The sequence below is a fragment of the Euleptes europaea genome, chromosome 3, assembly GCF_029931775.1.
Source record: "Euleptes europaea isolate rEulEur1 chromosome 3, rEulEur1.hap1, whole genome shotgun sequence".
Taxonomy (NCBI): Eukaryota; Metazoa; Chordata; class Lepidosauria; order Squamata; family Sphaerodactylidae; genus Euleptes; species Euleptes europaea.
Window position 1 is genome coordinate 100,617,329 of NC_079314.1, and position 23,865 is coordinate 100,641,193.

The following is a 23,865-nucleotide window of genomic DNA, read 5'->3' on the forward strand; positions in this document are numbered from 1 at the left end:
TCCTAGATCTAAGATACTATTATGAAGCAGCCTGCTTTAGCTGGTTAAGGGATTGGATTATGTTAGAAAATTCCAGATTGTTGGATTTGGAGGGTGCTAATTTAAGATATGGGTGGCACGCATACTTGTGGTATGATAAAGATAAAATAAATAAAGATTTTAATCACCTTGACCTGCCCATGTTGGCCCTGCCCAAGTGAGCAGGTACAGTGTGACCATGCACTGACAGCAGCTATCCAGCTAAGCTGTCATGCTAAGTGCCACAACACCAACTGTACAGTTGCAAAAATCCTTGAAATACTCCTGTTAAATTGCAAACAGAGAATCCCCTTGCAATGATACAGGGTGTCTGAATCAAAGAACATAAGAAAGGCCCTGCTGGATCAGATCAAGGCCCATCAAGTCCAGCAGTCTGTTCACACAGAGGCCAACCAGGTGCCTCTAGGTCGGAAGATCCCAAACAAGATGACTGCAGCATCACCATCTTGCCTGTGTTTCACAGACCTAATATAACAGGTATGCTCCTTGGATACTGTAGAGAATAGGTATGCATCATGACTAGTATTCATTTGACTAATAGCCATGGATAGCCCTCTCCTCCATGAACATGTCCATGCCCCTCTTAAAGCCTTCCAAGTTGAAAAAGGACATTGCAAGCGAGATAGGTTTGATTTTGCATTTGCAAAATCATCCCTAGAACTTGTGTAGTATAGAGACTAAGGGCACTTTCACACAACCCACTTTCACTGCGCCTTAATGATCATTTGCAAGTGGATTTTGACAGTTCACACAGTAAAATCCACCTTCAAAGTGCATTGAAAGTGGATTGAAAGTGCATTATTTGGGCTGTGTGAAAGTGCCCTAATAAGCTCCGGTGTTGCAAACAAGGAAATCTCCAGGTCAAATCTCACACATAGCACTCCTTAATGCCCTACTCAATACCGGTAGGTGATTCCCCTTCTCTTAAGGGAGCAGGTTGACCCTGGGGAGACACATAATCCAAGTAAGCCAGTAGATCACAAACATGTGCCAACAGTGGCTACCCACCCTTGGGTTAACCTGCAGAAAAAAAAGTCTAATAAAAATAACGGGATGGTGGAAGGGTGGGGACAGAATGTATGAACCTTTATGTTTTCGCCCTGAATTTTGCTATCTGAGAATCTCAGCAGTAGCACCAGAAGTACATCTGCTCTCTCAACTATGATTTCGGTCACAGCTGTTTCCATCAAGCTATCCATGGCCAAGCCCCAGGGAATTGGGAGCCATACTTCTCTGTGTGATGAATTTTTTAATTTTGGATGCTGTTCAAGTTCAGCGTTATTCCAATAAATGGACCAGTCCTGAGCACAGCCTCCACCACAAAGTGTTCAGTGACGGCTTCTTGATGACATATGAAAGCTGGGACCTCCACGAGCTTCAGATCCACTCCCCACATTAGACTGCTTACCTAAAACATCTTAAGCATGCAGTTAAAGAAATGTATAAGGTGACAAATGTATATTTCTGGTCATTTTTCAGGAACCTGTGATTGGTTTAATCTCCCTGGATGAGTGTGACAGGGCCGTGATATACTTGGATAATGTGTGAAATGGCCCTAGTGGTTTCTAACACTGTTCACATGTCCCATGTGAACATTTGAGTATAGGAGGCCTCTTCCTAGGGTCTTTTTGAATGTTTTCATTAGTGACTTCTGAGCACTATTGCAGGCAGGCCAAAGAATATCTTCACTTATCATCCTTTTAAAGTTCTATACTCAACATTTTAAAGTGTAGATCTGAAAAGTTGAAGCATGAATGTGACAAATAGGCATTTGAAAACCTACACTTTATTTAATAGACAGGAGTCTCGTGTGCATGCGTGCACGAGGGTGGGTGTATAAAGTGCCATCAAATCACAGCTGGCTTATGGCAACCCCATCCAAGTACTAACCAGGGTTGTTCCTGCTTAGCTTCGTTTAGGAAAAGTGCGAACAGGTATAAAACGTGCTTGGGGGAAAAAAGGATACAACGGTGAGAGAGGTTACATGAGGGAAAAAACTTTGAATTTGCTGCCAAACCTATAAGATTGACCACGAGGATACTCTAGAGCAGGGGTTCTCAACAAGGGGGGAATTCCCCCCCCAGGGGGGAATTTTAGGGTTCTGGGGGGGAATTTGGACCATTATTCAGCAAAGTGTGATGTCTTGTAGATTATGTGCAATCTGTATAAAAATGTAGTTTTTTTTTTTTTTAGTTAGACTATCTTGGGAAGGGGGGAATTGTATTCTGAACAATGGTGAAAGGGGGGAATGAAGCAAAAAAGATTGAGAACCACTGCTCTAGAGGAAGTTACTGGTGTGCAAATGGGCTAAGTGAAGCCCTTGTAGATTCTCTGCTTGTTTAATCTAATTCCAGTTTGCTGTGGTATCTGAATATAAATGCTAAGGCAAACAGAAGTGTGCTTTCTCCCTACAAACTGTTTTTAAATGCTGGGGTTAAACTGTGGTTTAGAATCCCAGTCTGGGCGAAGAAAACAGACTCATCCAGCTATCACAACAAACTGGAGTTTGATCCAAAGTTTCCTAAACCAGGACGCGCTCAGTCACACTCTGCACATGAGGAAAGAAGGAGGGGAGGACAGAAAGGGAGTGCATGAGAATGGCCACCAAGCCATCTCTATGCCCGTCATGGACAAACAAAGGTCTTCCATGATGTCTGGACGTGGCTGGCGAGAATTTTCCTCCCATGTCTGAATCCTGATAGCTGACAGGGAATGTGTTGATTGACCAGGCTGTAAGCCTGCAGGCAGGATTGGTTCTTTTAAACTTTAACAATAGTCCCGCACCAAGTGTCTGAGGGACTTTATAAATAATAAATTTTCTCATTATTAGTCTGGTTAGAAGAGAAGCCCTTATGTCAAGTGAGTGGGAGGGAGGTTTTCTCTTCTTCACAATCCTCTGATACGCTTTGACACAGCGGGAGATGAAAAGTGGCAGATGAGACTCATCGTAAGTGACAGAAGTCGCTGCTTTTGCCATCGGTGAGGCAAAAGGATTGCTTTCCAGGATAAATTCCCCACCACCACCACCACCACCACACTCCAGCTCCTAGTAGCTTCTCGGAACGGGCCTCCTGGATTAGAAAAGATTTCCGGCCTTAGTGGCAGACTCTAAATCTATTTAAGTAAACAAAGGCTGCAAATTTTAATTGGTTTAACATGCAGATTAAGCAACTCAAACTTTAATCACAGATTAAAAGTTGACCCTCCAATTAAGTGACAGAATGATTAAACGGCAATTGTTATTGAGTGGTTTTTTTAGTCCATCGTTCCTTTTGTGATTAGTCTTATTTACAGTGGCCTGTTAGACTAATGCCTGGTTGCCCTGAGACTGAAGAAGTGAGGGGGAGGACACTCTGCCCTCTGCCACAGCTCAGAGGGTCAAAGACCACTGACAGATGGCATCCCAGTCTCCCAGGATGAACCCCATGGGAATGGGGAGACCACTGGCCTCATCCCCCAGCCAGAGAATGAACTGCTGCTTACTTCCCCCTCCCCTAGGGTTGCCAGGTCCCTCTTTGCAACCAACGGGAGATTTTGGGGGCAGAGCCTGAAGAGGGCGGGGTTTGGGGAGGGGAGGGACTTCAATGCCATAGAGTTCAATTGCCAAAGCAGCCATTTTTCTCCAGGTGATCTGATCTCTATTGGCTGGAGACCAGTTGAATTAGCAGGAGATCTCCTGCTAGTGGCAGTTGGCAACCCTACCCTACCCTGTCTGAAAATGCTAACTTCTGGATGAAGACTGGGTTTCCAGGTCCCTCTTTGCCACCTGTGGGAGGTTTTTGGGGTGGAGCCTAAGAAGGGAGGGGTTTGGGGAGGGGAGGGACTTCAATGCCATAGAGTCCAATTGCCGAAGTGGCCATTTTCTCCAGCTGATCTGATCTCTATCGGCTGGAGATCAGTTGTAATAGCAGGAGATCTCCAGCTAGTACCTGGAGGTTGGCAGCCCTAACTGGGGATCTCCTGGAATTACAGCTAATCTTCAGGCTACAGAGATTACTTCCCCTGGAGAAAATGGCTGTTTGGAGGGTGGACTGTATGGCCTCGTACCCTGCTGAGTAGGGCTGCCAGGTTCCCCCCTGGCCACCGGCTGGGGATGGGGGGTTAGAGTTGCCAGATCTAGGTTCTGGAGATTTGGGGGTGGAGCCTGGGAAGGACAGGGACCTCAGTGAGGAGTAATGCCATAGAGTCCACCCTCCAAAGCATCTGTTTTCTCCAGAGGAACTGGTCTCTGTAGCCTGGAGATCATTTGTAATTCCAGGGGATCCCCAGGTTCCACCTGGAGGCTGGCATCCCTACTTCCATGCCTTTGTTCTGGTGTTCCTATGCCATATAACTAACTGCTCAGGCTTCTTCTATGTGGTCAGATGCTCTCAAATGCAGACTCGTCCCAACAAGTTGCCAGATCATTGGTGCGTCTTTACCAGCAATTGATGTCTCAGTGATTCTTTATTGATCATTTAACTTCTGTCGCCAAACAAATAGGGAACAAAGACTTTTCAGCTTTTGAAACCTCATTGCCCATGGAAACAGACACACAAGGAACTGGAACAATAGCCAACTCATAACTACTGTCTGTCCCTCCCCACACCCCCCGCACTCAACTGTATCCTGCCCTGGAGACTGTTAACAGCTAGGCTGAAATTGTATTTCATAACTGTCCTCTGTGCCTCTTTGGCGTGCCTCTTCGTATGGCTGTGAAAGAGAAACTGTGAGCACAGTTCGCTGCTTGTTTGACTTCAGAGCTAGAATATGTATTTTTTTTAATCCTTCACACCAGCTGCTACATATAGCCAGCTGTGTTGATCTGGTGCAACCTCATTCATATTCCTCATGTTAAATTGTCACTCTTGGTTGAAAGTGTAATGAGATGGTGTCATCAGATGGCTGCTTCTAGAGGTTTATCAGGTTCTGGTGGGAGCCTGGTATTAGGGTTGCCAGGTCCCTCTTCACCACCGGTGGAAGGTTTTTGAGGTGGACCCTGAGGAAGGTGGGGTTCAGAGAGGGGAGGGATATCAATGCCATAGAGTCCAATTGCCAAAGCGACTGTTTTCTCCAGGGGAACTTATCTCTATTGGCTGGAGATCAGTTATAACAGCAGATCTCCAGCCACCACCTGGAGGTTGGCAACCCTAAAGATGTGTGAGATAGCTGTTTCAGGGTCTGTTTTGGCAAATGCTGTGAGGCCACTTCCCAGCACTTTGTTGCTCCAGAAAAAAATTGCAGACAATACTAAATTGGGAGGGGTAGCAAATACAGTAGAAGACAGAGCCAGGATACAGGATGATCTTGACAGGCTGGAGAATTGGGCTAAAACTAATAAAATACATTTTAACAAATGTAAAGTTCTGCATTTAGATAGGAAAAAATCAAGATTTTTAAGCAGAGGCTAGATGGCCATATGTCAGCAATGGTTTTATGACCTTAGGCAGATCATGAGAGGGAAGGCAGGAAGGTTTGCATCAGTGTTTGGCTCTTGTGGCTGTTTCTTGAATGCCCAGGGTAGTGCCGATCGATCGCCACTTTGGGGTCAGGAAGCAATTTCCCTCTAGGCCAGATTGGCCAGAGATCCTGGAGGTTTTTTTTTTTTTTTTTGCCATCTTCTGGGCATGGAGTAGGGGTCACTTGGGGTGTGGGGAGGAGGTAGTTGTGAATTTCCTGCATTGTACAGGGGGTTGGACTAGATGACCCTGGGGGTCCCTTCCATCTCTATGAATCTAGGGTTCTATGATTCTATTATTCTAATTGCCACACTTTCCCTACCCCCTACAACTGCAGATCTGTGTTCTGCACCGCCAGTCCAGAAGAGAGCTTCCCACTGCATGGGGACTGGATAACCAGTGACATAAGCATTTTACTATGCCTTGGTGGTAGAGAACAATAGCTGGACTTGGAATACAGCAGTACACAGCCAGTGTGGTGTAGTGGCTAGAACGCTGGACTAGAAGATGGGAGACCCAGGTTTGAATCCCTGCTCTGCCATAGAAGTTTGCTGTGTGACCTTGGTCCAGGCACAAACTCTCACCCTAACCTACCTCACAGGGTTGTTGTGAGGATAAAAGGGAGGAGAGGAGAACAATGTAAACCACTTTGGGTCCCCATTGGGGAGAAAGGCATGGTATAAATGAAGTAAGCAAACAAATAGATGTGTATTGTCAATTGTGGATGGCACTGCCAAGGTTGTAGCATGCACCTACAGTTGGCCCCCACTATTTTTTAGGGTGCTACTTTTTTTTGATGCTCAGAGCAGGGCTGATTCCACCCAGCAGGTTGATCAGTCAAAGACTGATGGATTGCTCAAATGAAGAAGAAGAAGAAGAAGAAGAAGAAAAAGAGTTGGTTTTTATACCCTGCTTTTCTCTGTCTTTAGGGAGTCTCAAAGCGATTTACAATCACCTTCCCCTCCTCTCCCCACAACAGACACCCTGTGAGGTAGGTGGAGCTGAGCGAATTCGGAGAGAGCTGTGACTAGCCCAAGGTCACCCAGCTGGATTCATGTGTAGGAGTGGGGAAACCAACCCGGTTCACCAGATTAGAGTCCACCGCTGTTAACCATTACATCATGCTAGAAACCAAGGGGCATGTGTTAAACTAGTATTTCTATCATTGTGCTCATTCCCAGATTCTGCATCCAACACCCTGCCCAGAACCTCAGTCCCATCTCTCATTGATGGTAGCTAAGTTTGTAGGCAACTGCTAAGGAATTACACATCCCATTTTTTTTAGCCTCGGTTCAGGGGACAGATTTCAGGTTCAGGAGAAAGATTTCAGGAGCACCACCAACTTAAGTAGTCACCCTATGACCGTGGTGGCACAGTCGAAAACATTTTTCATATAGATCCATTCCAGCTCAAGCTTCAGTACCTCAAATGCAGCAGAGCAAATAATAGGGGTGAAATATAAACTTTGAATGTTGTTACCCATATAAATATAATAAGTGTTAAATAGTTCGTTGCACAGAGAATGGAAATTGGGCAGATTTTTTTAAAAAGATCATTGTAGTCCTCCTTCTAAGCACAGTCCTTCCTTGGAAACTTGCATTCCGGGTGTGCATTTGGTGCCCAGATGGCGAAGGCACACGCCGAAGCCCGTCACGCTGTCAGGGCAGACGGGTACTTATGTAAATATTTTGCTTTCCCCCCTATAATATTTGGCTTTGTCTAATCTAATTGCTGTCAGAGGCAGAAATGTCTAGGAGCACCCGCGGAAAGCAAACAATGAACACCTCCGGTAACTTTGGAAGATGCTAACCCGCCTATGTCGTAACTAGCAATTTGGTTGCATAATGCTTTCCTCGCCCTCTGATTTCATGGCATATCGCTGCAATTCATGCCAGAGGCAACTTCATGACCTAAGGTAGCTCAAAAGCTCATTTTATAAAGGCAAGTGGTAGGAGAGATCTAACCCTATAGGGTTCCGAACAGCATCAGGACATTAGCCTGGATGCAGATGGCAAGTGGTCCGTTGCCTCATTCAACCCAAAAGCCAGTAATCAAAGATACGGATAGCCTTTTGGCTTACCTCTTCATCCCATTCTTTATCCCAACTGAAAGAGAGCCTACAAATACCCTAATAGCCCATTCCTGAGCTTTGTGGCCGAAAGTGCTGAGGAGGTGCGGAAGGGCCCGCACCGGCGTCTGTGCCACTTGTGCTGGTGCCCAGGGCGCTTGCGCCACCAAGACTGGCATGGGTGTTGGGGCACTAACGCCAGCCCCCCTGCACTGCTGTAGCAGCACGGCCCTGGGATGCCAGCTCGGCCTCCCACCGGCGTCCTGCCGGCACAAGTCCCCATGCTGGTGTCCCGGGGCATTTCGAGGGGCGGAGCTGCCGGTAGGCAGTTTCCTAACCCCTTTCAGGCTGGGAACGCCCCCTTCAGTAACAGCAGTGCTGCACCAGGTTTTTGTTGGCTCAACATCATTGTTTGCTATGGAGCTTCCCCTCCCCCCATTTATTATTTTTTTACCTTATAAAGCCCTTTTCCCTTCCTGCGGCAACTGCCAAACCTCTTCGGAGGCGCTGCAGCCCTGCCATTGGCCAAGCCATCCCCGGCTGCAGCAGCTGTGAGAAATGGGCTGTAAGCCTCTCTCCATGGTCTCCCTTGTAGAAATTGCAACTGCAAGTTACTTGGGAGGTCAAATTCATGGCCATTTGACCACCATCCCCAAACCAGCATAGGCATGCCATTGCAGTAAATCATATTATATGTGAATTTTCATTGAAAGAACATCATCTTTCATTATGAAAGCTGTGAAGCTGATGTGATCCATTTGTTATATTATTTGGGTTTTTTTAAAGGATGTTTTTATTTTGTCGAAGGCCTTCACGGTCAGAGTTCATCAGTTCTTGTAGGTTATCCGGGCTATGTGACCGTGGTCTTGGTATTTTCTTTCCTGACGTTTCGTCAGCAACTGTGGCAGGTATCTTCAGACCCAAACAGGACACAGGGTCTTATTCCAAGACACTGAAATACTGGACAATTCTACCAACTATTTTGTCAGATTGCACAGAGAAGCCATTGAAATTCATAAACATCAGCACAACTTTAACAGAAAAGAAGACAGTTTAAGAATGAATAAGGCTTGGCTTCCTGTCCTGAAAAACTCCAGACTAACAAAGACTATAGTCCACAATAGCCATGCAGATTAGCTTTGGCTTCCACATGTTAACAGATCACTTCAGGATACAATGGCTCCACATTAACGTACCACACCCTAATTAGCACATTACCTTGATACTTACAGGACAATGATTAGCACATTACCTTTGATACTTTTGCAGAACAATGACTCAGCTCAAACCCAACCCCCTTCCGACTATATATATTACTCTTCCAACACACTTTGACACTGAGAGTCACTGTCCTTCAGTGTTACTCCTCTGAAGATGCCGGCCACAGCTGCTGGCGAAACGTCAGGAAAGAAAATACCAAGACCACGGTCACACAGCCCGGATAGCCTACAAGAACTGATGTTTTCATTTGTTTTGTAAGTTCTACAAAATTGTTACCAGTATGGGGTCATGCCATGACACCAGTAAACCAAAATCGACTCAAATGTATCAATTGAAGTGTATCATTATTGAGATCCTCTAGTCCTGTACAACTATGATTTCTAGGGTTCCCTATTGAGGAAACCACGATGCTTAATCTGGTTGACCTTTTTCATGCTCCTTGTGTCCTTTCACTTTCCTATGAGTACGTACAGAAGAAATGTTGATGGGTTCCAAGCATATATTTGATCTTCCTGACCAGTATTATCTTTGAGGAAATCCCATAGGAAGGGCAGATGGGAAACTTTAATGTTGGTACCCCCCTGCCTGAGGGTAGAGCATTAAAAAAAATAAAGTTGTATTACTTCATCAGCAAAGCCCAAGCGTGGGATTGTGCTTGCTCATTGAATAGTTACATCTTAATTAAGTATAACAATTCAAAGAAAATCAAGTAAAGCAAATTGTTATTAGTACCTACAAAGGATCAGATTACCAATGACATATCATCAAACCGTGTTGATTATTAACATATGTATTACTTAATACAGAACATTAGACATGAGTAAGAGTGCCTAATCTGTCCTGATAATTAAACAGCTTTTCCCATGTTCGCCTACTCCCATACAAGCCTACCCAACTGCTATGGTCATGTTCTGAGGCCCTTCTTCAGATCCCTCCAATATATGAGGGTAGATGGGTAGTGACCTGAGAAAGCGCCTTCTTGGCTATGGCTCCAAAACTATGGAACTTCTTGCCAAGGGATGTTCATCTGTTCCCTTCTAGCACTGTCTCCACCAGTGGGTGAAAACATGTTTGTTTTGTCTGGCATTCCTTCAATGACCCCTAAAGGTAAAGGTCCCCTGTGCAAGCACTGGGTCTTTTCTGACCCATGGGGTGATGTCACATCCCAATGTTTACTAGGCTTTTTATGGGGTTTTATGGGGCTGTTTGCCAGTGCCTTCCCCAGTCATCTTCCCTTTATCCCCAGCAAGCTGGGTATCATTTTACCGACCTCGGAAGGATGGAAGGCTGAGTCAACCTTAAGCCGGCTACCTGAAACCAACCTCCGCCGGGATCGAACTCAGGTCGTGAGCAGAGCTTGGACTGCAGTACTGCAGCTTACCACTCTGCGCCATGGGGCTCTTTAATGACCCCTAATTCCTCTGTTATGTTTAAGCAGCCTGTCTTTGTGATCTAAAGATGTATTTTAGCTTTGGTTTTAACTAGATGAACTTTGATAATGTTTAGTTATTAACTGAAAGTTATCCCTCCCCAGGGATAAGCAATCTTTCAGAGACTTGTGTGCGTGTAAACTGCTGTCAGGCTTCAGCCGACTTATGGCAACCTCATAGGATTTCAAGGCAAGAGACTAACAAAGGTGGATTGTATTGCCTTCCTCTGCACAACAGCTCTGGCATTACTTGGTGGTCTCCCATCCAATTACTAACCAGGGCTGACCCTGCTTGGCTTCTGAGATCTGATGAGATCAGGCTAGCCTGGGCCATCTAGAAACTTACTGCTTCTGAACGATGGAGGTTTCCTTTAGCCATCTTCACTAGTAGCTATTGATGGACCTGTTCTCCATGGATCTGTGAAATCCCCTTTTACAGCCACATATGTTTGTGGACATTATTATATCCACTGGTAGTCAATTCCAGAATTTAATTACTCATCAAATAAAGAAGTATTTCCTTTTGTCTGTCCCAAATTCATTACCGATCAACTTAATTGAGGGCCGGTGAGTTGTAGTATGTGGGACCCTTCATGTCTAATTCTTTCATTCCACGCATAACCCTGAATTACGACTGTTTATATTGGTAGTACCAATAAGGCATGAAAAACTCTTTTCAACATCCATAACAGAAAGAAAAACGGTTGTCTGTCACATCATTCTGTGTCCACATTTACAAAAAATTGCTGGTTTTCCATGCCACGGGCAGAGAGCTTACCCTGGTTTATAAAATACTGATTTCCTTGAAATCTGTTCTTGTGTGCCTAACCTTGCGATTTCTTCTTGCCTTTCCCAGGAGCAATTGACCAGTGTTCATACATCAAGTACCACTACTCCTCAGCAACTATTCCCAAGAACCTCACCTACAATATTACCAAGACCATCCGCCAGGATGAGTGGCATGCCCTGCGTAAGTCTCTCCTGTTCTTTCTTTCCATCCTTAGTTATGGGCAACCAAGCGGCATTCTTTTTGGCTCTGCAAAGGGATGAAAGAGAATCTGAAACCATGTATTTTGTCAAGTTTTTACACCTCTCTGTTAATGTCTTGGCCATGCTGGAAACACTGCATTGGTACATGCTGGGGGCAAAGCACAGATACTCAGTGGCCGCTGCTGAATTGAATCTGGAAACGATAAACGGAACTGACACTGTGATGGCTAATTCAGTCACAGCTTCAGCATGCTAATAGTTTGGTTCATGATGTTGATGCCAGTGCGGGATTTCCTGCTGATCTTGGAGTGCAGGAAGCCAAAGAAAACCTTCTAGGGGATTCTCAAGACATATATAATTTGATGGGGTTGATATAGGTTGATTTTTCCCCCTCGGTGCTTTCTGGCATGTTGAGATGGTCTTTCAAATATATCAGCGTGAATTCGGGTGACGTATATATGGTCAGCAGCTGTATGGTCAGCAGAACTGTATGATCAAATGTATGGTCCTGGTTTCCCCTCCCTTGACTTTCGGAGAGGTCCTGAGAAGGGCTTGGCTCCCACTTGGCACTATGGTTTGGCATGGTTGGTCATGTTTATGTTGGCTCATAAATCCCCCCCTTGGATTATTGCACCGCCCAGATCTCTCCAACGAATGCTTATTCAACCAGAGCCCTTTCCTCTTGCATTATAGGCCATACGCAGGTCAACCCTTCCCATCTCTTTGCCTAGGGCAATACACAGAAAGCCACCAGAAAACTAGCTGGTTGTCATTATTGCCAATGGGCATCACGCTGTAACAGCATCAGAAGCAACAGATCGTCAGAGCGAAAGAGTCTCTTTGGGATGTGTGGCTTACATTAGACATTCCTTTTCCTCCCTGGTCACTGGGGGAAATGAGAGAGGGCCTTTTTGTGTCCAGAGGGAAGAATTATATTGTCTTATGATTGCATGTGAGCACAACAGTAGAAGGTCCTTGACCATATCTATTCCAAACAGAATTTATAGGGAGATGAGTGATGGCAGAATCCATTCAAGAGGTAAGCTTGGAATCATTCTGTGGAAAAGAAAGCATGTTCTTGTAGCTTTGAGTAAAAACAAGGGGGAAAAGAAGAGTAGTAGGAAATGAGTGAATACTCAAGCAGCAAGAACTGTTGAATTAGCCATGCAGTCTTATTTTATTTTGTTGGGCCTAGGCTGGGAAAATTCCTCATATATTGTATTATGGATTTTGAACTGGTTCTTTTTCTCAGGAGCACAATAAAAAAATAGGGGGGAAATTTCCTATCCCAAGAAAATATTTTCTGGCAGGCAGCCATGTTGGTCTGCACTAGAGGAGCAAGATTTGAGTCCTGTAGCACCGAAGCAGCAGCAGCAGCAGAAGAAGAGTTGGTTTTTATATGCCGACTTTATCACTTAAGGAAGAATCAAACTGGCTTACAGTCACCTTCCCTTCCCCTTCCCACAACAGATATTTGTGAAGTAGGTGGGGCTGAGAGAGCTCTAAGAGCTGTGACTAACCCAAGGTCACCCAACTAGCTTTATGTGGAGGAGTGGGGAAACAAATTCAGTTCACCAGATTAGTGTCCATTGCTCATGTGGAGGGGTGGGGAATCAAACCCGGTTCTCCAGATAAGAGTCCACCGCTCCAAACCACTGCTGTTAACCACTACTCCACGCACCATCTCCATAAAGGCCAATAAGATTTCTAGGGAATAAGCTTTTGAGAGTCGAAACAAAGGGAACGTTGGCTCTTGAAAGCTGGTACCCTGAAAATCTTGTTGATCTTTAAAGTGCTACTGAAATCTTGCTCTTCTATCCCAAATTTAGAAACAGTCCAAAGACAACCACGTACATAGTTTCGCCCATTTTAGCTTCCTTATAGAGCACATAGTGAAATGTACCAGCATTTTTGTTATACAGATATTATAGAATTTTGATTGAAAGCCTTTATTTCTTCACATTTCATTCTGACCTTGAGGAAGAAGACTAGCTTAAAATGTGTGCGGGACTCCTTCCTCAACATTCATTCATTCATTGAAAATACGCGCGTACCTTGCCTTGCAACTATAGTTTCTGGCTCACAAGCATGTTATGAAACTGACCAAAATCCATCCTTAAGAATAAAACAATAGGGAATGACTTGAACGGAAAGAGATCAAAACCAAAAGCACCATCAGGATCCCACTCATAGATATTGAAGCCTGCGGGAAACAGCAAGCATGAGGCACAACCACCCAAAAAACTTTTGTGACTGAAGGTTGGCATCACAGAGATTAATCTCTTATTCATGTTTTAGGAACTGGGTAGATTGAAGGGGGTGGAAGAGGTACGTCATGGTCTCTGGTCACACACCTTTCAGGCTTTTATTATCTGTGGTTGTTCTTTTTACAGCAGGTTTGGATGCCTCAACCAATCAGGTACTTCAAAATGACCTCTAGTGTAGGGTTGCCAGCTCCGAATTGGGAATTATCTGGAGGTTTTGAGGGTGGAGCCTGAGGAGGGTGGGGTTTGAGAGGGGAGGGACTTCAATGCCATAGAGTCCAATGGCCAAAGCAGCCATTTTCTCCAGGGGAACTGATCTCTGTCACCTGGAGATCAGTTGTAGTAGCAGGAGATCTCCAGCCACCACCTGGAGGTTGGCAACCCTACTCTAGTGAGGTAACACAGTTGTGTCATTGGGATACAATGCTTCCAAGATCATCCTCAGTTCCATGAATGGTGTTGATTCTCAAGTTTTAGGGAAGTTTTTAAAGGTCAGATTTAACCTGTCCTTTAGTTTAGTTTAGTTTTTTTGTTTTTTAAAATATATAGAGAGAGCTAAACATTCTTACGGGATGGTTTGCCAAGGATAATGAACTATGTATTTCTTGCTCCATCAGGAAGCATTTCTACAATATGAAAACAAAAATAGGAGTGTATGTGCAGGGAGGGGATATATTCTGGATGGTAGAGAGAGGAAAATCATCCATTCATCCAAATCATCCAGGGATAAGCATATGCATCAATTTGATGGAACATTTGTGTGCTTCTTGATAGACAGAGAGCTGCCCCCAACTGATATGTTTGAATAAAATAATAAATCCATAAAATACATAAAATATGTAAAGCAAATAGAATATTCCAGGAGATTTAGGTTTCTCATGAACTTGCGAGTGCTATTTTAATTCAAGCTTTGCATTGCAAATGTGTTCCCTCCCCAAAAGAATTCACAAGTGTTTTGATGCACACTGTCGATTTCCTGCTTGCACTTCATTTGCCCCCAGTTCTGTCAGCTACAGCCAACTTGGAGATTCCCAATGGAATATAAGCAAAATTAAAAGTGTATCTAATAACTTTATATGTACAAATGTTAACGCTTCAGCGGTGTTTCCCTGTTTTGCCTCAAGGGAAATCGGTGCCAAAAACCAGTCCATCATTGATGGCATCCATTTATTTGTCATAGATTGCCAGTAATTATATTGGTCCAAAGGAAAATCCAAACAATACAAACAAACAAAACAAAAAACAAAAAAACATGTAATACATTTTAATGAAACAAAATATCATAAAATTACATGCAAGCTTTTGAGTTCTCCAGGACTCTATAATAGATTCTAGCCTGATAAAGAATTCTGGAAAACCCAAACATCTGAACACTATTTTATTATTTGTTTGGTTTCTCCTAACAAAAAGAACTCAGTTGGTGCTTTGGGGGAGGGATGTTTATTTGTCATAGTTGATCTGGATTGCCTTTTATCCTGTTGGTGATAATATCAAGATGACTTGCTGACATACAATTTGATCCTTTGGATGCTTGCATACAATTAAGTCCTAGTCCAGTATGATTTACTCCCCAGTAAATGTATATGGGATTGTAGCACTGCAACACAATTATTTTCCATGTTTGCTAATTAGTAAGTTCTGCTGAGCCCACAGGGACTTACTCCCAAGTAAGAGTGCAGACTTAGGTAATACACCTCTGGGAAATGAGAACTCCTCAGCCAAATAGAACTTAAGCTGGCTCACAAGTAAAGACAATACCATAAAATCATACAACTTCATGAATTATTAACATATAAACAAAAGAGGCATTAAAAGCAACAGCATAAAAACAACCAGTGAGCACCCTAACCCCCTTCCCCCTAAAATAGACCCCAGACCAGAAGAAGTCCATAAAAGAGCTTGTGAAGGAATGGACCTGCATGCCCCTCCTGTTCCTTTGGCTGGATAAATGCAGCAGTTGCAAGCCTCCCCTTTTCTTTCCTTACTAAGGTGCCAAAAATAAACTGATATCCACCCACTGCCACCGGTGACTCAGAGAGTATCTCCTGCAAAACGGTGTTGTGTATTTAATACTCTGTACCTGTGCTGCCACTTAGAGCAGGGGTGTCAAACTCATCTGTTATGAGGGCCAGAGTCTCTTGGTCAGGCCGGGCCATGCCTTGCCAGCTCAGATCGGGAGTTGGGGGGGGGGGGGCTGCTTCGGCTGGCAAACATGCAGCAGGCTCGCCAGCTCAGATTGGGACTAGGGGGTGGCGGCTGCCTCAGCTGGCCCGTGGGCCAGATAAGAGCTCTCAAGGGGCCAGATCCGGCCCACGGATCATATGTTTGACACCCCTGACTGATGGGCTCCGCCTTGTTGCTGTGCCTGCCCACGTTGTTCCACAAGCTAGCACAGGGCAATCTACCACAACTTTACAAATCTGAGCTATCATGATCCAGGGCTGGGGAGGTTCTCTGCCCCCCTCCCCATTACCTCACTCCAGATAGGAACACTGAACAGCTGTGGTGATTTCCCAGAGATCAGATACAGAGCATTTAAAATATAAGAAACTTTAATAACTGAATAAAAAAATCACACATGTTCTGTTCAAGTAAAAGGGGAAAACACGCCATCCCCTTTCCCTATACTACACTCGGTTCTTATCCTAGTACTGTTGAAATAGGACTGGCTAGCTTTACTTGAAGTTGCAGTAGTTTAAAGCTAAGCATTAGTTCTCATGGCTGGGTCTTCTCTCCATTGTCCCTGGCCGTATGGACAAGATGGAGTCTCTAGACAAAAGCTTCGTCCTGCATGGCATGTGGACATCCAAAGGACTGCCCCCAAAATGGAAGAGGGAGAGAGCTTTTTCCTCATGTCCTGAGAATTTATAATCTACCTTGGAGGGAAGAAGAAGAGTTGGTTTTTATAGGCCGGCTTTCTCTACCACTTAAGGAAGAATCAAACCGGCTTACAATCACTTTCACCTTCCCCTTCTCTCCTTTCTGTATTCCCTAAAAAATAATAATAATAATAAAAAAGATAGGACATTTTGGAGATCTTTGATTCATAGGGTCGCCATGAGTCGGAAGCGACTTGACAGCACTTCACACACACACACACACACACACACACACACACACACACACACACACACAGAGAGAGAGAGAGAGAGAGAGAGAGAGAGAGAGAGAGAGAGAGAGAGATGGATATTTATGGAAATCTCTAGTGGTTTTAATTTTTGAAGACCTTTCCTTTGAAAGTCACATTTCCCTGCAGTCTCCGATTCTCATGCTGACCATAATGAATCGTTTATGGCCCTTGGCTGGTATCCTTTCATTACATCCATATGTTGTGGCCAGGTTTACAAATTGGAGCTCGATTTGAAGATCAGGCAATATCGCTCTTTGCCATATGAAAAAAAAAGGTTAGCTAAACATGTAAATGACTTTTTAAAAAAATAACCCTCAGGCACTAGAAGAGCTGAACCTCAGATCAATATGGGCCTGTCTACCCTTTTCTTGCCGTTGAACACAAGCCAGGATGGAAGTCCTCGGGGAAGTCTCCTTTGCAAGCCAGTGTATCCATTTGCCTGAGGTAGACATGAGATTAGACTCTGGAGAGGGCCGACTTTTCTGCAGGAAGAAGAGAGAAAGATATTAGATGAAGACTAAAAAAGATCCTAGAAACAAGCACATTCCTACCAGATGTTCTTGGCTAATAAAATTTTTCATTTTTTCATGAAAGCAAGACCAAATCCCCAGTGATGCAAAGATCCACAGGCAAGCTGCACACAAAGCCCTGGCTGTTTGTTATTCTAAGCACTGCAATATTTTGCTCCAGGGGCTCCTGTTCTATCACTCTCAGACCTTCAAAATGAAAATGGAGAGGGATTCATTCTTCCTTGGCTTTTGCCAAAGGACCCCCCCCCTCGCTGCTGCCTCTCAAAAAGAAGAATCTAGAAGCCCACAAGTCCTCACAAGCTGGTTTGAAGAAAAGTAGATATCTCTGGTTTGAAGATTCTCTGGTTTGAAGGAAAGTAGACTCTCTGTTTTGAAGAGTCTCTAGTTTGAAGAAAAGTATGCAACCTACCTAGGGTTGAAGCCCACCTGACATTTCCATGCACAGAAGTATGGCTTCTGTGCTTCTCCTAGTGCAGCCCAAAATGCCACCCTAATGTGTTGCTCCTGGGGGATGGGGGGACACCCAGGAGCAGGATGGGGGGTACTGGCAAAAATCACCCTCCTCTTGAATAAATGGACATTTTCGACAGGATCCTACTTATTGATTGCACTGTGTTTCATTCTTCGCTCTGGTTGCAAAGTTTGTTCAGAATTTCAACCATTTTTGTCCCCCCCCCTTTTTGGTCTGCCATTGGGGAAGGAAGGCTGACTTTAAAAATGTTTTAATGGTTTTTTAAAAAAATGTAAGTGTTTCAGGCATAAGGGAGATACATAAAATATGATGTCAGCTGTCATGTCCAGATAGGGACTTGCCCTTCTTCCCACAACCGTCAGTTCCACTCTTTTGCTAAGCTGATAAAAACCCTCGCCTTTCATTTTTTGCATCTCGTTTCATAGCCTAAACATGGCAAAGGGTTGCAAATGAGCCGTTCTCCTCTCGGTTTCGCGACTACCATCTCTGTCTTTCCTATCAGGAGTGACAGATGAACAGCTGTGTTTTATGTTCCATAATTCAAGGCACATGTTACATCTGGCCATGGAACAACTGTGTGATTGCTATGGAAACTGAGCGCCCTTTTCTGCTCATGGCTCGGGTTGAAATTGTGTCATTGGGCTGCCTTGGAAAGCACACGTTTATATTGCAGTAGCTGATGCTTCCTGGAACCCATTGAGAATATATATATATATATATATATATATATTCCTGTTTATTTGGAAACATTTCTGGCTCTGATTCGTCCTATGTTTACATGCTCCTTCTCAATCCATGATAGCCGTGACTGATGACCTGCTGGCAGCATTTGCACAGCTGGTTTGGTTGTGGCCAGTTCTGTGGTTGGAGCCAAAGGAGCTGTTCTGTTTCGCTATGTTTCTTGGAATGCTGGTTGCTTCCATTTTGCATGGGATTCTCCTCTCTATGGCCTTGGTTAAAGCATTCTGCATGCAACTGCTATCATCTCTGAAAGAAAAGGAGACCTGGGCACGAGAAGCGAGGAGGCAGTTCTAGAACAGCTATGCAGCTTCAAGGCAAGGGGGTGGTCAACGTTTTATTGAGATAATTGTGTTTGAGTTTACTATCTATTTGGGTTAAATATAAGTTGCCTGCTTGTTTTCTTAAAACTAGGTCTGCTGTGTCTTCAAATGTATTTTTTTTAAAAAAGTATTTGTTGTGCGATTCACTTGGCAGAGCATCTGCTTTGCACCCAGAAGATCCCCAGCTTCAGTCCCTGACACGTGTAGTTAGAATGACCAGGTAGTCATGATGGGAAAAAACCTCAGTCTGAGACCATGGAGATCTGCTGCCAGTCAGAGAAGACAATACTGAGTATTATAGACCAGCAGTCTGACGTAATGTGAGGCACATTCTTTCCAGTATCAGAAGAGCATGCCTATTATATTAGGTACTGTGAAACACAGGCAGGATGGTGCTGCTGCAGTCGTCTTGTTTGTGGCTTCCTAGAGGCACCTGGTTGGCCACTGTGTGAACAGAGTGCTGGATTTGATGGGCCTTGGTTTGACCCAGCATGGCTTTTCTTATGTTTTTATGTTCTTATTTACTTTAGATCTTCCCCAAAAATCTAAGGAACTTTCCAAACCTATATAATCCTCAGTAATAGAAGTTCGAAGAAAAACTTTCCATTATGTCAACAATCGATGGCAGTACATTTCCAGTGTGCCTTCTGTGCATATTGGGAGAGTACACTGTATGCCAACCATGTCAATATGCATTTTGTTGGATAGGTGCTTTCACATAGGTGCTGAATAATGCACTTTCAATCCACTCTCGATGCACTTTAGTGACTGTTTTGCCGTCTCACACAGTAAAATCCAGTTGTAAAGTGCATTGAAAGTGGATTGTTAGTGCATTATTCAACACACGCAAAAGCACCCTAGTAGGTCAACACGTGTATATTCTGGCCTCTGTACATGCACTCAGAATCCCTGATCTTTCAGGGGATGTGTTTGCATGCCCTGATGCTGGAATATTCTCATGTATTCTCATGTTGCCCCACTCAGATAAAATGACCATATGTGTTGAGACAATCTCATGTAGCGTGGTCTCATGGTGCACATGGAGAATCACTGGACACACAATAACTGAAAAGGGCTTCATTGTGTTGCTTGTTCCAGTTTACAGTTCAGAATCAGACCTGGCCTCAATTTTTGGAGGGGATGGAAGAAGCCCTCTGAGATTCACTTTAACTACTACAATGAATGATGAGTCTATAAAAACATTGCCAGAAAGGTGTTTATTAGATCCATTTTGGGTTCACCTGGGTCTCTGTTTCCTGCTCTGTTTCCTGCCATTGGAAAGCACAAAGTAGGATGAAGTCCTTCAAGGCTCCAATCCTGTGTATCTGACTGTAAGATAAATAATGTGGTGCAAGAAGAAGGGAAGGGTAGCATTTTAGAGCAATGATTTGCCTCACCAAGGTTTGTTTGGAAAAAGAAAATCTGTCCCCCATTCTCTCCGTCTGCCAAAGAACCGGCAGAAGAGTAGAGTTCTTCAGATGATCAAAACTAGAACTGTGTAGGAAAAGCTCTTAGGACATAATGTTCTTTGGGATATCTTGCCTAGAGGCACCTTTGCACTTTTGCAGGTATGAGCAGGGCTTAAGGGCACAGACCATCACCCGCTCTTCATTGTTCTGGGCCCCACAGTGGCATGATCCTACATGTGTGCAAAGTGCTGTCTAGTCACAGCATGGAACGCAGTTGGTGGTTTGCCACTTCCTGCCTCTGCGTAACGACCCTGGTATTCCTTGGTGGTCTCCCATCCAAGTACTAACCAGGGATGACCCTGCTTAGCTTCTGAGATCTGACAAGATCAAGCTAGCCTGGACCAGCCAGGTCAGGGTGGCATGATCCTATATTGACTCCTATATCTTCTTGAACAAGAGCACTTAGAGAACAGACGTTAAAATGGTTTTGTGGTCAGTGAATCCTGGGAACTGAATCCTTCTCAGTGAATACTGGGAACTGAAAAGGAACATCTAGGGATCTTGTTAGAGGATTTTCACCAACTTAAATTCATAGGTTTCTTTAGAAGACACCATGACAGTTAACAAGGTATAAAACTGATCAAAGTTTGCAGTTCAGATTTGCCCAGTGTTGCAGAATATGCTTCGTTCTGGGAGCCATTCATGAGCATTTTGATCTGTTGAAATGTCTGGTTCCCAAGAGTAATTTTCCTTCTTCCTTTCTACCTGACAGGGGCAAAAGTTGCTTTTCATCCTCACATTGGCTGTCACCATACTTTTCTAAAAGGAGACCCAGATTATTGGGGGATTTGAAGGGGTGGGGATTTGAAAACAACTCCCTGATACTCCACAGAGAAATAACTGAGATTTTTTTTTCCATGTGGCGGTGTTGACAGGTAAAACTTATCTCACTAATCACTTCAAATCACTCAGCTAGTCAAAATATAGCTTTATTAATATGCATGTGGGACAGTGTCTGTCTCTCTTGCTCACTCTCTGGGGAAAAATACAGAGAAAGATGTGCGTACTTTTGTGTCTCTTGACTAATCAAGAACGATAGCGCATTCTTTGGGTGAGTGTGCTGCAATATGTGTGTATGGTTTTTTTTTTTTAAGTAGAAGAAGATGAAGAGTTTTTATATACCAACTTTCTCTACCACTTAAGGAAGAATCAAACCGGCTTACAATCACCTTCCCTTCCCCTCCCCACAACAGACACCCTGTGAGGTAGGTGGGGCTGAGAGAGAGTGACTAGCCCAAGGTCACCCCGCTGGCTTCATGTGTAGGAGAGGGGAAACAAATCCAATTCACCAGATTAGTCTCCGCTGCTCGTGTGAAGGAGTGGGGAATCAAACCCGGTTCTCCAGATCAGACTCCACCACTCCAAACCACCACTCTTAACCGCTACATTATGCTGGCTCTCTCAGTATGGTATAAATGTATCTTTTTCGTCTTGAGCGCCTACAGTTTTTGATTTATATATCAATTTAATGACCAGTTCATTATGATTGATCTCTCTGATTATTTACTCACTGGCCTATTGCCACACCCCAGCCACAGTGTGAAATCTGGCCAGTGAAATATTTTAAGGTGATTGTTATTCAGCCCCCTACAGAAACAACAATCCATGGCTTTTAATACAAAGTAAAAATTTCCTTTCTTCTGCACAGGCAGGAAGAATTTCAGGCTAGAAAAAGGCTTTAGCACAACTTGTTAGGAAAATGGTCCATACTTAATATAGGTTGAGTATCCGTTATCCGGAATTCCGATATCCAAAATACTCCAAAATCCAAGACTTTTTGAGTGCCCACAAAGGGTAATACAATGGCACGTGTGTAGGCTGGTTGCGCCCATGGCAGGTTCTCCACGATGCCCCCCACACACAAAATTATTTAAAATATTATATAAAATTACCTTTAGGCTATTTGTATAAAATGTGTATAACACATAAATAAAGTGCGTGTTTTGACTTGGGTCTCATCCCCAAGATATTTCATTATGTATATGCAAATATTAAAAAAATATGGAAAGATCTGAAATATGAAAAACTTCTGGTCCCAAGCATTTCAGATAAGGGATACTCAACTTGTAGAAGGAATTGTTATCACCCAACTTGTCTGTCAATGGTATCTATGGAAACATCTATGCTACAAACTGATACAGGTTTTTCTTTCCAGTTTGACCGCTATGGTTTCTTCCAAAGTCTCCTCCCAACTGTAGTTTGGTGAGTGGGTGAGCTACACTCTGTGTAGGAGTCCTAACTCATCCCAGAACTACACTTCCCAAGATTCCATGGGAAGAGGAGATGACTATCAAATTAGTTCTGAAATAAGTTTCACCCCCCTCCTCCAATTCCTTATATGTCAAATTAAGGTATATAAACACGAACCTCCAAATCTATACATTGGGAAACACATTTTCTTTTCTTTTTTAATAATTTTTTTATTATTTTCACAATTTTTTACTGTTGGGTAACTTTCCAGCAACATATCCATTTCACAGATAATACTAATAAAAAATTTAACAACGTTGTCAAAAAGCATTTTCATCTATTAATAAAAAAATTAATTAAAAGACTTCCCCCTCATCTTCCTCCATCTTATTATAAATTTATCTACTCTTTTGTATAGTAATTCTAATCCAAAAAAATACTTCTAATTTAGTTACAGATTAATTGGAATTAGGGTGGCCAGCTCTGGGTTGGAAAATACTTGTAGATTTTGGGGGAGTGTGGGGTTTGGAGAAGGGAGCAGTGGGGTGCCTCAGGGATCTGTGTTGGGACCGGTGCTTTTCAACCTGGAGTTGGGGTTAAACGGTGAAGTAGCCAAGTTTGCAGATGACACCAAATTATTTAGGGTGATTAAAACAAAATTGGACTGGGAAGAGCTCCAGAAGGATCTCTGCGTACTGGAAGAATGGGCAAATGAGATTCAATGGCAAATGAGATTCAATGTGAGCAAGTGTAAAGTGATGCATATTGGGGCAAAAAAACCCAACTTCACATATACACTGATGGGATCTGTGCTGGCAGCGACAGACCAAGAAAGGGATCTTGGGGTGGTAGTGGATAGCTCAATGAAGATGTCAACCCAGTGTGCGGCTGCTTTAAAAAAGGCAAATTCCATGCTGGCCATAATTAGACAAGGAATAGAGAATAAAACTGCTGATATCATACTGCCCTTGTACAAATCTATGGTGAGACCACACTTGGAATACTGTGTACAGTTCTGGTCACCACTCATAAAAACGGATATTACAGAGCTTGAGAAGGTGCAGAAAAGAGCAACCAAAATGATTAAGGGACTAGGGCAACTGTCCTATGGGGAGCGGTTAGGACGCTTAGGGCTGTTTAGCTTGGAAAGAAGGCGGCTGAGGGGAGACATGATAGAGGTCTATAAAATTATACATGGTTTGGAGAGAGTGGATAGGGAGAAATTTTTCTCCCTCTCCCATAATACTAGAACATGGGGTCATCTGCTAAAGCTGGAGAGCGAGAGATTCAAAACAGATAAAAGGAAATATTTTTTCACACAACACATAGTTAAATTGTGGAACTCCCTGCCCCAGGATGTGGTGATGGCTGCCAGCTTGGAGGGCTTTAAGAGGGGAGTGGACATATTCATGGAGGAGAGGGGTATTCATGGTTATTGAGAGGGGTATTCATGGTTATTAGTTAGAATGGATACTGGTCATGCTGCATACCTATTCTCTCTAGTATCAGAGGAGCATGCCTATTATTTTGGGTGCGGTGGAACACAGGCAGGATGGTGCTGCTG

The 23,865-nt window shown here is 43.7% G+C and overlaps 1 protein-coding gene across 1 annotated transcript in view; it reads left to right on the forward strand.

Moving 5' to 3' along the window:
* Nucleotides 1-23,865, forward strand: part of TMEM178B (transmembrane protein 178B) — a 314,118-nt gene that overhangs the window by 75,334 nt on the left and 214,919 nt on the right. Inside the window, exon 2 of the mRNA XM_056847276.1 lies at nt 11,052-11,165. Within this exon, the coding sequence (XP_056703254.1) occupies nt 11,052-11,165 (114 nt within the window). The remainder of the gene's footprint in view (nt 1-11,051; nt 11,166-23,865) is intronic.